Source organism: Argopecten irradians, chromosome 10, assembly GCF_041381155.1.
Source record: "Argopecten irradians isolate NY chromosome 10, Ai_NY, whole genome shotgun sequence".
NCBI lineage: Eukaryota > Metazoa > Mollusca > Bivalvia > Pectinida > Pectinidae > Argopecten > Argopecten irradians.
This window is the reverse complement of record NC_091143.1, coordinates 233,752-246,307: the sequence shown is the minus strand read 5'-3', so window position 1 is coordinate 246,307 and position 12,556 is coordinate 233,752. Positions and strand designations below refer to the sequence as shown.

The following is a 12,556-nucleotide window of genomic DNA, read 5'->3' as shown; positions in this document are numbered from 1 at the left end:
AAAACAGTGAAGTAGAACAAGAAGCGATATATTTGATACACAGATATCGGGCACATTATGATGTGGTTGTATGCACAGAAGATGCAGATGAAAATGTGGAAACATTTGCTGGTTGTAACCGGACAGCTGCTTCTGGAAAAAAACAGATGCATGCACAAAATCTTTGAAACAAACAAAGACATCTTACAAGTGTAACATATCCACAAATTCATGTGTAACTGAAACTGTGACCAAGAATTCTGAATTGAAGAAATCAGAAACGATTAAAACCAGTATCAACTCCTTAAGTACGGACCATGCGCAATTGGACAAATATCAATGGAAACAAAGTAAAGGTCTAGAAATTCTGAAATCTCAAGCAGGTATGAATAAAGCAGTACAAGGAAATTTTCATCAAGGCCATCCCAGATTTTTAGAAAATTCAGGAAAACAGTGCGTAATGAACAGTTTGGCAGCCCTTGTTTACAGCCGAGAAAAATCTTTAATTACATGGAAAAGTTCAGATCTAGATCAAACTCTTATAAAAGGCGATGAAATATATGGGTTTCTCCAACAGAGTTTCTACAATGCGTCATGAGTATGTGTGTCTATAAATGAAATACCCAGAGAATACTAGATTGTAATGGGAAACTATACAAGTTACAAGTTTGAATTTCAAGAACCACTTGAGGGAACACTAGGACATACAGTTGAAGATCTAGATATGTTATTGTTCGTGACACTGAATGAGGCATTGATTGCTGCTTTGGATCAACATGAAAGTCACGGCACATTTATCACGTTCAAAGGGAACACTTTTATCGTTATTAAAGAGAATAGTAGATATTTCGTTTTTGATTCCCATTCTAGAAACGCTACAGGTTTGCAAATACCATGCGGTGCAAGCGTTCTTTTGAATTACTCTTGTATTGAAAATGTGTACAATCACTGTCTGAATCTAGCAGCATCAATGAACTACAGTGCATTTGACAGGTTTGAAGTAACAGCGGTAGCTGTTAAACAAGAACAAGTACAGTCAATTAATGATTCAAATAATGTAGAACATGGTGTGGTTGTATTGGATGAATATGTATATTCTGACAGTGAACATTTGGGTATACAAAACCCAATGACAACAATAAACAAATGTGAGGTTATTACAGAAATGACAGATATGACTGACAGTATAGGTAGTTCAAGTTCAAACAGAAAGCGCAAAGGGAAATCATATATGCAACGTAAAAAGGAAAAAAAAGCAAGAGCTCGAGAAAAGAGATTACAGCAAAATGTCAGAGTAATCGAAGAATATGATTTGACTGTTGGTGCAATGCGTGCAGATGACCCTGATGTTGAAGGCAAAAAAGTACAGAATAGAATGAGAGTAAAAGAGCAATACCACGAAAATACGTCCTATAGAGAAAGTAAACTATCTGCTTCAAAAAGAAAGTATGAATGCGATGAACAGCACCGACAGCACAAATTAACTGCATCCAAAAGGAAATATAAATGTGACGAAGAGCACCGTGAAAGCGTAAGAACGGCTTCAAAAAGAAAATAAAAATTTGACGAAGAGCACCGTGGAATTGTAAGAACGGCTTCAAAAAGAAAATACAAATGTGACGACGAGCACCGTGAAAATGTAAGAACGGCTTCAAAAAGAAAATACAAATGTGACGACGAGCACCGTGAAAATGTAAGAACGGCTTCAAAAAGAAAATATGAATGTGACGAAGAACACCGCGAAAACGTAAAAACGTATTCGAAAAGAAAATACAAGTTTGATGTCCAGCACAGAAATAAGTTGAAGTGTTCTTTGAAGGTAAAATATGACGAGAGTGAGCAATACAGAGAAGATCTTAAAGATAAAGTTAAAACAACAAGAAAAAAAAGTTTGCAGGAAAAACAATGTGATATAGACATTGTAACAGAGAACTTTTTGAAGAAAATTAAGGAATTTCCCGATTATGTTTGTTCAGTTTGTAATAAATTGCTGTTTAAAACGCAGGTATTGAAGTGTAAACAGGAGACCTATATGCAAAAAGAAGAGAACATCAGTCAAATTGCGAATATGTGCATATCCAAGAAATATTTCACCCCTTGTGATGATGATGAAATTCATCACTGTTCAAGTAGATGTAATTTATGGATTTGCTATACATGTCACAGGAAAATACAACAAGGTAAAATTCCATCTGAGGCTGGTATCAACAAAATGGAGACAAAGTCAATTCCTGAGGAACTGCAATGTTTAAATCCAATTGAAAAACATTTGATTTCTATTATTGTACCATTTATGAAAATGATACCTTTACCTAAAGGAGGACAGCATGGAGTTCATGGACCTGTTGTATGTGTACCCGCAGATGTAAATATGTCTATCACAACCTTACCGAGATGTGAAAACGATAATCAATTGATACGAGTAAAACTGAAGAGAAAGCTTTCATACAAGGGTCATTATAGTTATCATTTCGTAAACACGAGTCGTCTTGAAAAAGCAATAAAATATTTGAAAGAAAAAAACAAATGGTACAGAGATGTGGAGATTGACGAATCTTGGGAAAATCCTATTGAGGAAAACGAAGTACATACAGAAGGACAAACTGCTAATGTAGACGAAAACACAGAGACAGAGACAACTGATGATGGTGTTGATGATAGACTCCATGCCATGCCGCTTGATACTTGTCTCCAACCTGCCGACATAGGACAGGAAGTTCTTGATCAGTATTTCGATAAGATATTTTCAGTTGCTCCATGCGAGAAAAATAATCCTATCAGTATGTTAATGGAAAAGGGCGTTGAGGCAAAAGCATTTCCTGTACTGTTTCCAGACGGAGAGAATGTATTCAGTGATGATCGTGATACTGCTATCACACTGTGCAGGTATTTGCATAATCGATTGATGAATGTAGATAACAGATTTTCTGAAGATACTAACTTTATATTTTTCGCACAGTACTTAGCCGAACTACAGCAGGTGATATCGAATGTATCTATTGCTTTAAGGAAAGGCACTGGTATAGGAAAAGATGAACAACAAGTAACAACACATATGTTAAAAAATCAGGAAAATGTAAAGTCAATTCTGAAAAATGACGAAGGATATAAATTTCTTAAACCCGTTAGAGGCACCCCACCATATTGGCAAGCAACACAGAAAGATCTCTTTGCTATGCTACGTCAATTAGGAATTCCAACATGGTTTTGTTCGTTTTCTGCAGCTGAAATGAGATGGACTGATGTAATCGAATGCATTTTGAAACAGCAGAATGATAGTAGAAAAGTAGATGGAATGGACTGGAAAATGAAGAATGACATATTGAAAAGCAATCCGGTAACAGTTGCTAGAATGTTTGAGCATCGTTTTCATTTTTTCTTAAGAGACGTAATAATGTCCAAAGCAGCGCCAATAGGCAAAATCATTGACTATTTCTATAGAGTTGAATTTCAACAAAGAGGATCACCACATACTCATTGTTTTTTTTGGGTAGAAAATGCCCCACAATTGGACAAAGATGATGATGTAGATATAGTTGAATTTGTTGACAAATACATATCATGTGCAATACCTTCGGAACATGAGTCAGAAATGCATGAAATTGTAACAAGTGTACAGCAGCATAGCAAACGGCATTCTAAATCCTGTAAGAAAAATGGGAAAGCATGTAGATTTAATTTCCCCAGACCTCCGTCAAACAATACATTTGTGTCACGCCCAGGTACTGATATGAAAGACCTGAAACAAACTGAACCCAACATGAGCGCTGAAGAGTTTGACGAAGTTTGTGCACATAATCTGAAGGTTGGCGGCATGCCAGTTGAAATTGCCAAAAAGATTTTGAGTGATATTTGGAAGCATATGGCAAATGAAGACAATGAAAACACATCCGTTGATGATATCTTCAAGCAACTCGGATTAACACAATCTTTATTTGAAAAGGCTTGCAATACTTTAACAAAGAGGACAAATGTAGTTTTGAAGAGAGATTCACATGATGTTTGGATTAATCAGTATAATCCTCACTTGCTTCGTTGTTGGAATGCAAATATGGATATCCAGTACGTCACTGATGCTTATGCATGTGTAGTATACATGGTGTCATACATAGCCAAAGCAGAAAGAGAAATGAGTCAAATACTTGACCATGCTCAAACAGAAGCCAGAGAAGGAAATGTTGATGCAGAACAAGCAATGAAAAAATTGGGAAGTGTATATCTTCATCATCGAGAAGTCAGTGCGCAAGAAGCAACATTCAGAGTTTGCAATTTAAGACTAAAGGAAAGCTCAAGAAAGGTACAGTTTATACCTGTTGGTGACAATCCAGTTAGAATGAGCCTTCCGCTCTCCGTTATCAAATCCAAATCAGAAAATGATGATAGCGACATATGGATGTCCAGTGTTGTTGATAAGTACAAAGCAAGACCAAACATAGCAGAATTTGATGATATGTGTTTAGCTACATTTTTGCTCCGAGTACAGAGTTTTATCATCAACCGAAGTTGGTTCTAAACACCGCAGCACTGTTTACACTCTAAATAATAATTTAGGGTCCGTAATGAAAAGAACAAGAACAGATATCGCTGTTATTCGATATCCCCCGGTGTTTCAATGACACGAGCACCAGAGAAATATTTCCAGAGCATACTCCAACTTTTCCTACCGTATAGAGCAGATGTACAATTAAAGCCAAACGGATTTGAAACACACGAGGAGTTTTACAACAGGGGCTATGTTAAAGTTGGATTTAATGAAGCACTGCAAGAGGTGAAATCGATTATAGATACGAACCGTAGTTTCTATGAGAAAGATATAGATGTGCTCGAAGATGCCGAGAATGTGTTGGAAAATGCTGGGACCTCGAGAGGATGCATGGGCACAGATTTGTCCCGAGACTGAATCAGAACGCATTAAATGTGATCAAGAAAAAATAATCACAAAGAAAACGAAGACAATATTCAAGGAATACCCGATTGGGTTTGCAACAAGAATAGCCAAAATGTAGAAATATGTCCAACAGTGGTAACAAAAGAAGAGGGATTGGCAATATTGAGATCAATGAATCCAAAACAAAACAGTGTATTTTCAAAGATTAGGAAATGGTGTCTTGCCACAATCCATGGTAAAAATCCTGATCACGATACATATTTTCCTCACTGGAGGAGCCACGGTACTGGGAAAAAAGTCATCTGATCAAAGCAGTATCATTACGAGTCTAACACGACTTTTGCGCTACATTGCAAAACCCAGATGATGTATCTGTTTTATTAGTTGCTCCAACTGGTGTAGCGGCATTTAATATCGGTGGTTCAACCATTCACAACGCATTAGCAATACCGGTAGAAGCCACCACAGCATACCAACCACTAAGTGATGAAAAGTTGAACACTTTGCGAAGTAAATTAGCTCAGCTACAATTGGTTATTATTGACGAGATATCGATGGTCGACAAGAAATTGCTTTCATATGTTCATGGGCGTTTAAGGCAAATCAAACAGACCGGCGATCATTCTCCGTTTGGCAATGTTAGTGTTTTAGCTGTTGGAGATTTTTATCAGCTTCCTCCTGTTAAAGGCAAGTCATTGTATACAAAAGATATTTTCTATGACTTGTGGAATGACAATTTTCGTATCGTAGAATTAGATGAAATCATGCGACAGAAAGACGACAAGGAATTTGCTATGGTGTTGAACCGATGTAGAGTAAAAGCCAAAAATGACAATTTGTCCAATAAAGACAGAGAATTGTTGAGCAATAGAGAAACGGGTGAAGTAAGTAACGGAATCCATATTTATGCTTGTAATGACCAGGTTGATGAACACAATTTGAATACATTACACACAATTTGCAACGATCCTGTCAGTATTGAAGCAGACGATTGGACAAAAGATGAACGTAGTGGAAGAATGACAAGAAAAGAAGCTTCCGACACGCAAGCAAGACAATGTACTTTGCCAAGATCACTATGGCTTTCAGTTGACGCTCGTGTTATGCTTACCAAAAACGTTGATGTGTCCGATGGACTTGTTAATGGTGCGTTTGGAACAGTTAAACAGTTGGTTAAAGAAAACAGTAGTGAAACAATAAAATGTGTTGAAGTCTGTTTTGATAATAAGAAGGTTGGTCTGAAACAAGGAAGAAAAGTGGGCGATGAAACGTTTGTTATGATAGAACGTCATGAAGAAATAATAGGCAGAAACAGTAGAAATACAAGACGACAGTTTCCTTTAAAACTTGCTTGGGCATGTACTGTACATAAGGTTCAGGGTTTAACGACCGATAGTGCTGTTGTTTGTTTGAAGAAAATATTTGCACCAGGTCAGGCTTATGTTGCTCTAAGTCGTGTAACATCAATGCATGGACTGACAATAACAGATTTTGACCAAAAAGCAATTTTTTGTAACCTCAAAGTAAAAGAGGCACTTGAACAAATGCACGATTTTGTCTCGATATCAAGAGAAACGGTGGGAAATATGACAAATATAATATATCATAATACGGAAGGCATGGTTCCTCATTTACAAGATATACGATCAAACAAACAAATACTTGATGCAGATTACACGTGCTTTACAGAAACTTGGTTACAGGACGATACGACTGTTCATGTTAGCAACTTTGAATTACACAGTCAAACCAGAAAAATGTCATATAAAGATTCAAACGAATTACAAACACAACGACATGGTGGCGTGGGAGTATTGAGTAAACAAAACGCAGAATTTGAGCGAATATACTTTGAAGTTGATGACCTGGAGTATATTGCATTTCAAATAGAAAATGTTATTATTGTTACTATTTATAGACCACAATCGTACAATATTGAAAACTTCAAAAATACGATAACACATTTGGTGCAATTGGTAGGTAAAACCAACAGGAGGTCAATAATTTTGGGAGATTTTAATCAGAATATTTTGCAAAATTCTTCATCAATATCGCTAATGATGGAATCACATGGATACAGACAATGTGTTAATGAAGCAACAACAGAAGGGGGAACGGTGATTGACCATGTTTATGTCAAAAATATTGATGCGATTGACGTACACGTATTATCATGTTATTATAGTTACCATGAAGCTATTTCAATATCTTTTCAAAAATAACCGCATCAAATTTATCAGGGGGGGGGGGGGGGTATAGTCTATTGTCCGGGCCTCCACACACGGGGGGCCTCCACACACGGTGATGTGTGGGGGATGTGGATTTACAGTTATACCGTTTTATCTCCCCAGTTACAAGTAACCGTGAGATAATGCTGTACATACTCTTACCCTACCTTAAATGTTTTTAACTGCACATGTCGCAGACAAGTTTTGCATGCCCATTCATTTGATGTTGAGTTTGATGCGGTGACAATGAAGGTTTAATTAATATATTTTCTTTTGCAGTCTGTCCAAAATAATTTTGACAGCATGTAGTTCTAGATGTAACAATAACGGCTTTACGTCGAATACTTAAAACACATCTTTGTGTACCAAAGCTGATGCATCATAATTGCTTCATATCCATTCATTTCATGTTAAGTTTTGATGGTATTCAAATTATTTGGAAAGTAAAATGTCAAAATATTTTTTAATATATATAAGTAACTTTAAAATGATACAAATATGGATTTTAAATTTCTTGCACATTTGCAGATCCCTCAATCGCCTTTAGCACTCGTTGTATAATTCTGGTATTTGTTAGCGACTGTTGTAGCGGCAAAGATTTGGCACTAATCAAAAGTGTCAAATGCGTTTCCGATACAACAGTAGCTAAGATAATTGGTAATACATTGAAGTGAGAGTGGAAGAGAATGAAAAAGATCTGTACTGATAGAGAGTAAGAATGTGATTGTCATCTATGACTGTTTTCACTGTAATATTTCACTGTAATATATTACTTGGTCCTATTTTATATGCCACTTGAATTATGTAAACATTGGAATTTTGGAACAAAACGTTTTGCTATATTGTGAAGACATAGATGACTAGAATATTGCTCATTATTGACTAATCCTTTCTTCAGCACCAGAATGATCTTCAATCAAAGGACGTATGTTGTACACATTGAACACTGATGATTAATTTTCGAAACTGTAAATAGACAATGAAGATACCATCGCATGTTCCACATACAGTATTAAAATGGATCACCAGAAAAGTGTTAAAAGACAGGATGGTTGACTAACAAAAAACTGCACATGGTTACCACCTGCAATACATTGATTACAACAGCGTTAGTTCAACACTGGAATGATGTTCACTCAAATGATGATTACTCTACTTTCTCCATATGAAGGATAAGGAATTGTTGAATCGGCAAATAGCCATCCTACATGAAGATACTTTCGCATATCGTATACTTATTCGTGTAAGAATGGATAAGTCGGGATATGTAAGAGTAAAGAAAGGGTTGTGCGTACAGTATTAAAATGGTAACCAGAAAAGGATGATGGACTAAAAAGGCTGTATATGGCGTGTCAGGAACGTCAACTCAAAACATGTTACTTGGGTAAAGAGAGGCTGCCCATCCCCTAACAAAGAGGCCAATCCATCAGTCCTACTGTGAACGTTCAATTACATAATACCATGCCTTGGAGGCATATTCGTTTGAGTATGGTGTCCTCACTGAAAGAGTTATTCGACAGTTAACATGGATAACTAGGGAGTACTCGATACCGTGATTGGATTATCAGAACTTTGTCAATAATTGACAAATACAAAGTTCAACATCAGAGTGATGTTCATTCAAAGAACTCGTATCATCTACTTATTACAGTATTAAGTGGATAACTCAAACTGTATACAAATTGAATCAGAAATGGACACTTTCGTAAACATCGTAGGATTAGTCAATAATGGACAACACCCAAGCAGTTATGAAATAAACTTTATGAAATTATCAGTACACGGTAAATTTCATGTGGTTTTCCCAATCGCCAAACATTAGGTGGTGTTTGAATACTTTAGGTTTCATACTTAAGTGCAGCCTTTTCAGCATTATCCACATTTTCAAATATACCAATGTTGTTTACCGTAAATATTGAAAACTTCTGTTAGAAAAAGACGGCGAAAATTTCAGTTAAAACCAGACCATCCAAAGTACTCTTCTAATATTGAAATGTCATTTGATAGCATACATTGTGGTACAGTAATAGTAATGTATATTAAAGTAATTTCAATTAAATTTAGTAGTAGCTATTCTACTAAAGTATAAAATGTATCACAAATTGGTCAATCATTCTTGAATAATTGATAATGTACATTAGCTATCAGCATTATCCGACAGTACTAGTATTTTTACTATGGCGGTTTGTAATAGGTAACTAAACTATATATACGTACTCTAATAAACATTGTGACCAATGTAACACAACTGCCATTAATGTAAAAATATTTACTTTGTCAGGAGTGGTTCAAGAAAGGGAATCGAAACTGACATAAAATGACAATGGATTCGTAACTGTCACGATATGTCCGAAAGTACCCCATGGTCCTATCAAAATATTGACTCCAGAAGCTGAAAAGGAAGTTGTATAGCAGTAACAAAGTATCACAATATAATAGTAGATAACTAAATTATGTATAGAGATTTTCAAACCATACCGATACATTTTTGTAATATGGCAGTGGAAAAACTACTTTTTCTTATATCATCAAGAAACGGGGGGACTGAATGAAATAAATGAACATGAAATTAATAAAATATGATTTGTAATACAATTTCTTTTAGTTTTTATTTTTAAGCCAATTCTACAGATCATTAACAAGGAAATGGACAAAGGGAGGGATCTCGTACGAGTTTTTCAACAACGAAAAATATGAAAAAGATGATGAAGTAATTTGTAAGTAAGATGATCTACAAAATTTACAATAAACCAACTTTCAACATAACCTAAATAATTGAATTATTTTCAGAAATGCATAAACTTAAACGTCTAGAATCTTAATACATTCCAATTGGTTTTTGTGTTCAGTTGTCAGACAATTCACCAATAAATGAGACAAGAACGAGGGGGACGGTAAACTCTTTAATTGTATACAACTAAACACGAATTATCTCCTTTAAAACTTCGTGTATGCATCCTGCCAAAATTATTATGACATTGGGTTCATGGTTATAAAAATCATTTAAATACAGTATGTTTCAGATATTGTATCCAGTGATTTCAAACTGTGTTTAAAATGGTCACAACAAATTCATCATAACATCCTCATCTTGTGAATTTTAAACATGTCGAATTTGTCCGTTTAAAATTATCTTTCAACATAATTGTTACAATGTTTTCAACTTAACAATATAACGAATTTAAGTGACTTATGGCCATTGGTTTGTTTCGGGTTATGAAAACCTTTTACTCGCCATTTTTGTTACAATGTATCATTCATTTTTTGACAAAACTTGGTTGCCAAATTAATTTAAACCATATGCCGACAGGCTAATACCAATTGTTCTGTTGGTTATTGCCAAGAAGTCAATTAACCTGATTTTCCCGTCAATTTTTAAAAAGAGCAAAATTTTTGAATGCGTACAAACAGCAAACGAAATTAACGTACCAGAAAAAAATGCCACGAAAGATAAAGCTATTGACAAAACGACATTCAGCATTGATTTTATAAAAAATCATGTAAAAAAATGAAAGAAAAACTTTGACCCATAGTATCTCTCAATGTTATATCTAAACAATTTATATCTGAATCGTTACAAAGAAATTGGCCATTTGCTAACAAGTTCATTATTAGATTAATTATTGCCCTGTAGTATTGTCTTGAAAATACTTTGCAATATTAAAACATGTATGACTTAACCAAGATAGGTTATGTTATGGACCATCATTAAACATTTCAAGACTTATGATAAGATGGTGATTTGAAAACCCCTGTGAACTGTGGAATAGAATGAGAAGGTATTCCCAAGTATCAGACTTTATAGCCCAATCCGCTGTGAATTTGTAATTATGAAATATTAATTATTTTATAAAAGTTAAGAACTTCAGGAGAAAAGTTTGTTTGCAAGGTTATTGTTAAAAACAGGACCTTTAATCTATTTGGGCACCCCTTACAAAACCGGAAGTTGCCATTTTTTGTATAACAATGAGAGAAAAAAATTTACAAATATAATTGCATCAAAAAATGTTCATTTTGATGAAGAAATGGTCTGTTATGCAGCTGTAACATTTTGGCGGAAAATTTAATTTTGCTTAAGTAGCAAAGACAAAGGATTGTTCAAAATGGCATACAACATTTATTGATCTTTACAATAAACTTTGCTATTCTTTCGAGGATAAAAGACACCAAATTATTCAGAATGAAATTCTGTCGATTTGTAAAAAGAAATTTCGAAGAAATTCATAAAAATTTTTAATTTTGAATTTCACCTCATATTGGCGGCCTTTTAGATGTTTTTGAACCTAATTGATGTAATGAATATTAGGTCTGATTACGTTTCAATAAAAACTGTAATATTTATTTGTGTCCTTAGTAATTATGGGAGTTATTTTTTTTAGTTTTGAATAGGCATTTTCTGTAATGAGGTTTTCTATTTAAAAAACTCAAGGGGCCATCTTGAATGTGTTTTGACTGATATATAATCATACTAAAATTAAAATGGCGGTTAGCCCCCGTTATCAACTTATGTAGAGGCAATTAGCAATTCAAATTCGTTCCATGGCAAACGCTTACCTGTTTTCATTAGATGTTTTTGACGAAAAAAATGATAATAACTAGATTTGATCGCGATCAAAACACGGGATTTCCACCTATGTAATGATATAAGTAATGTTAGCGAACAGACGATTGCTTGAACGAACGGACGATCTCACTCAATATTAATCAGAAAGCGTTTCTTACGAAAGTAGTCTGGTCCAACCGAAAAAACAGATTTAGGGGAATCCCCCTTTGGGCACAAAGATTTCATAGAGAGGTGAATATATCGGAGCCTGCTGATTGGATATATTCAGGTACACCAGTTAATGGTTAATGTGTGGGTCGGACAATACATGTAGATGTAAAATTTGTAAAGAATTTTGATAACTTCATTTAACCTGAATAGTAGCAAACGTTAACACGGTCCTCTATGGGAATTTATTTGGTTCTGTGATCTCAAAACGGCCGGGTAGTTTCTCAAAATAGCACCGGTTGTGTTTGAACATCCGGTGTCAAAGGTGACGGCTCTGCCACACACATAAAAGGTTTTTAAACCTGTCAGTTATTGGGTTTGTGCATTACTTTTGTTGTTTGTTTGTTCAAATGTACGTCCTATTAACAGCTAGGGTCACGTAAGGACGGCCTCCCATGTATGCGGTGTAGCTACACATGTACGTGTATTTACGCAAACACGTGTACATTGTTCATATATACGTGTACATGTAGAACTTAAAACATCCCGAAAAGTATTCAAAACTAAATGAAAAAGACCTTCGAAACGGCCCGTGTGTATATAAGATTGAGCCCAGGACAGAATTTTAACCCGGCCGCTGATTGGCTTGCTTGATTCTGAATTTCAAAATCAAAAATGTTTTCTGACAGGTAATTATTCCTTGATAACCGTGATATGAAATTTGGAAATTCAGATTGAGATTTAGGTTCA

General features: G+C 35.1%; 1 protein-coding gene across 1 annotated transcript in view; it reads left to right on the top strand.

Moving 5' to 3' along the window:
• The first annotated feature begins 949 nt into the window (after positions 1-949).
• LOC138334009 (uncharacterized) overlaps positions 950-12,556 on the top strand; it is a 50,906-nt gene continuing 39,299 nt past the window's right edge. The window contains exons 1-4 of the mRNA XM_069282731.1: positions 950-1,510; positions 2,298-2,326; positions 2,515-4,481; positions 5,252-6,324. Of these exons, the coding sequence (XP_069138832.1) occupies positions 950-1,510; positions 2,298-2,326; positions 2,515-4,481; positions 5,252-6,324 (3,630 nt within the window). The remainder of the gene's footprint in view (positions 1,511-2,297; positions 2,327-2,514; positions 4,482-5,251; positions 6,325-12,556) is intronic.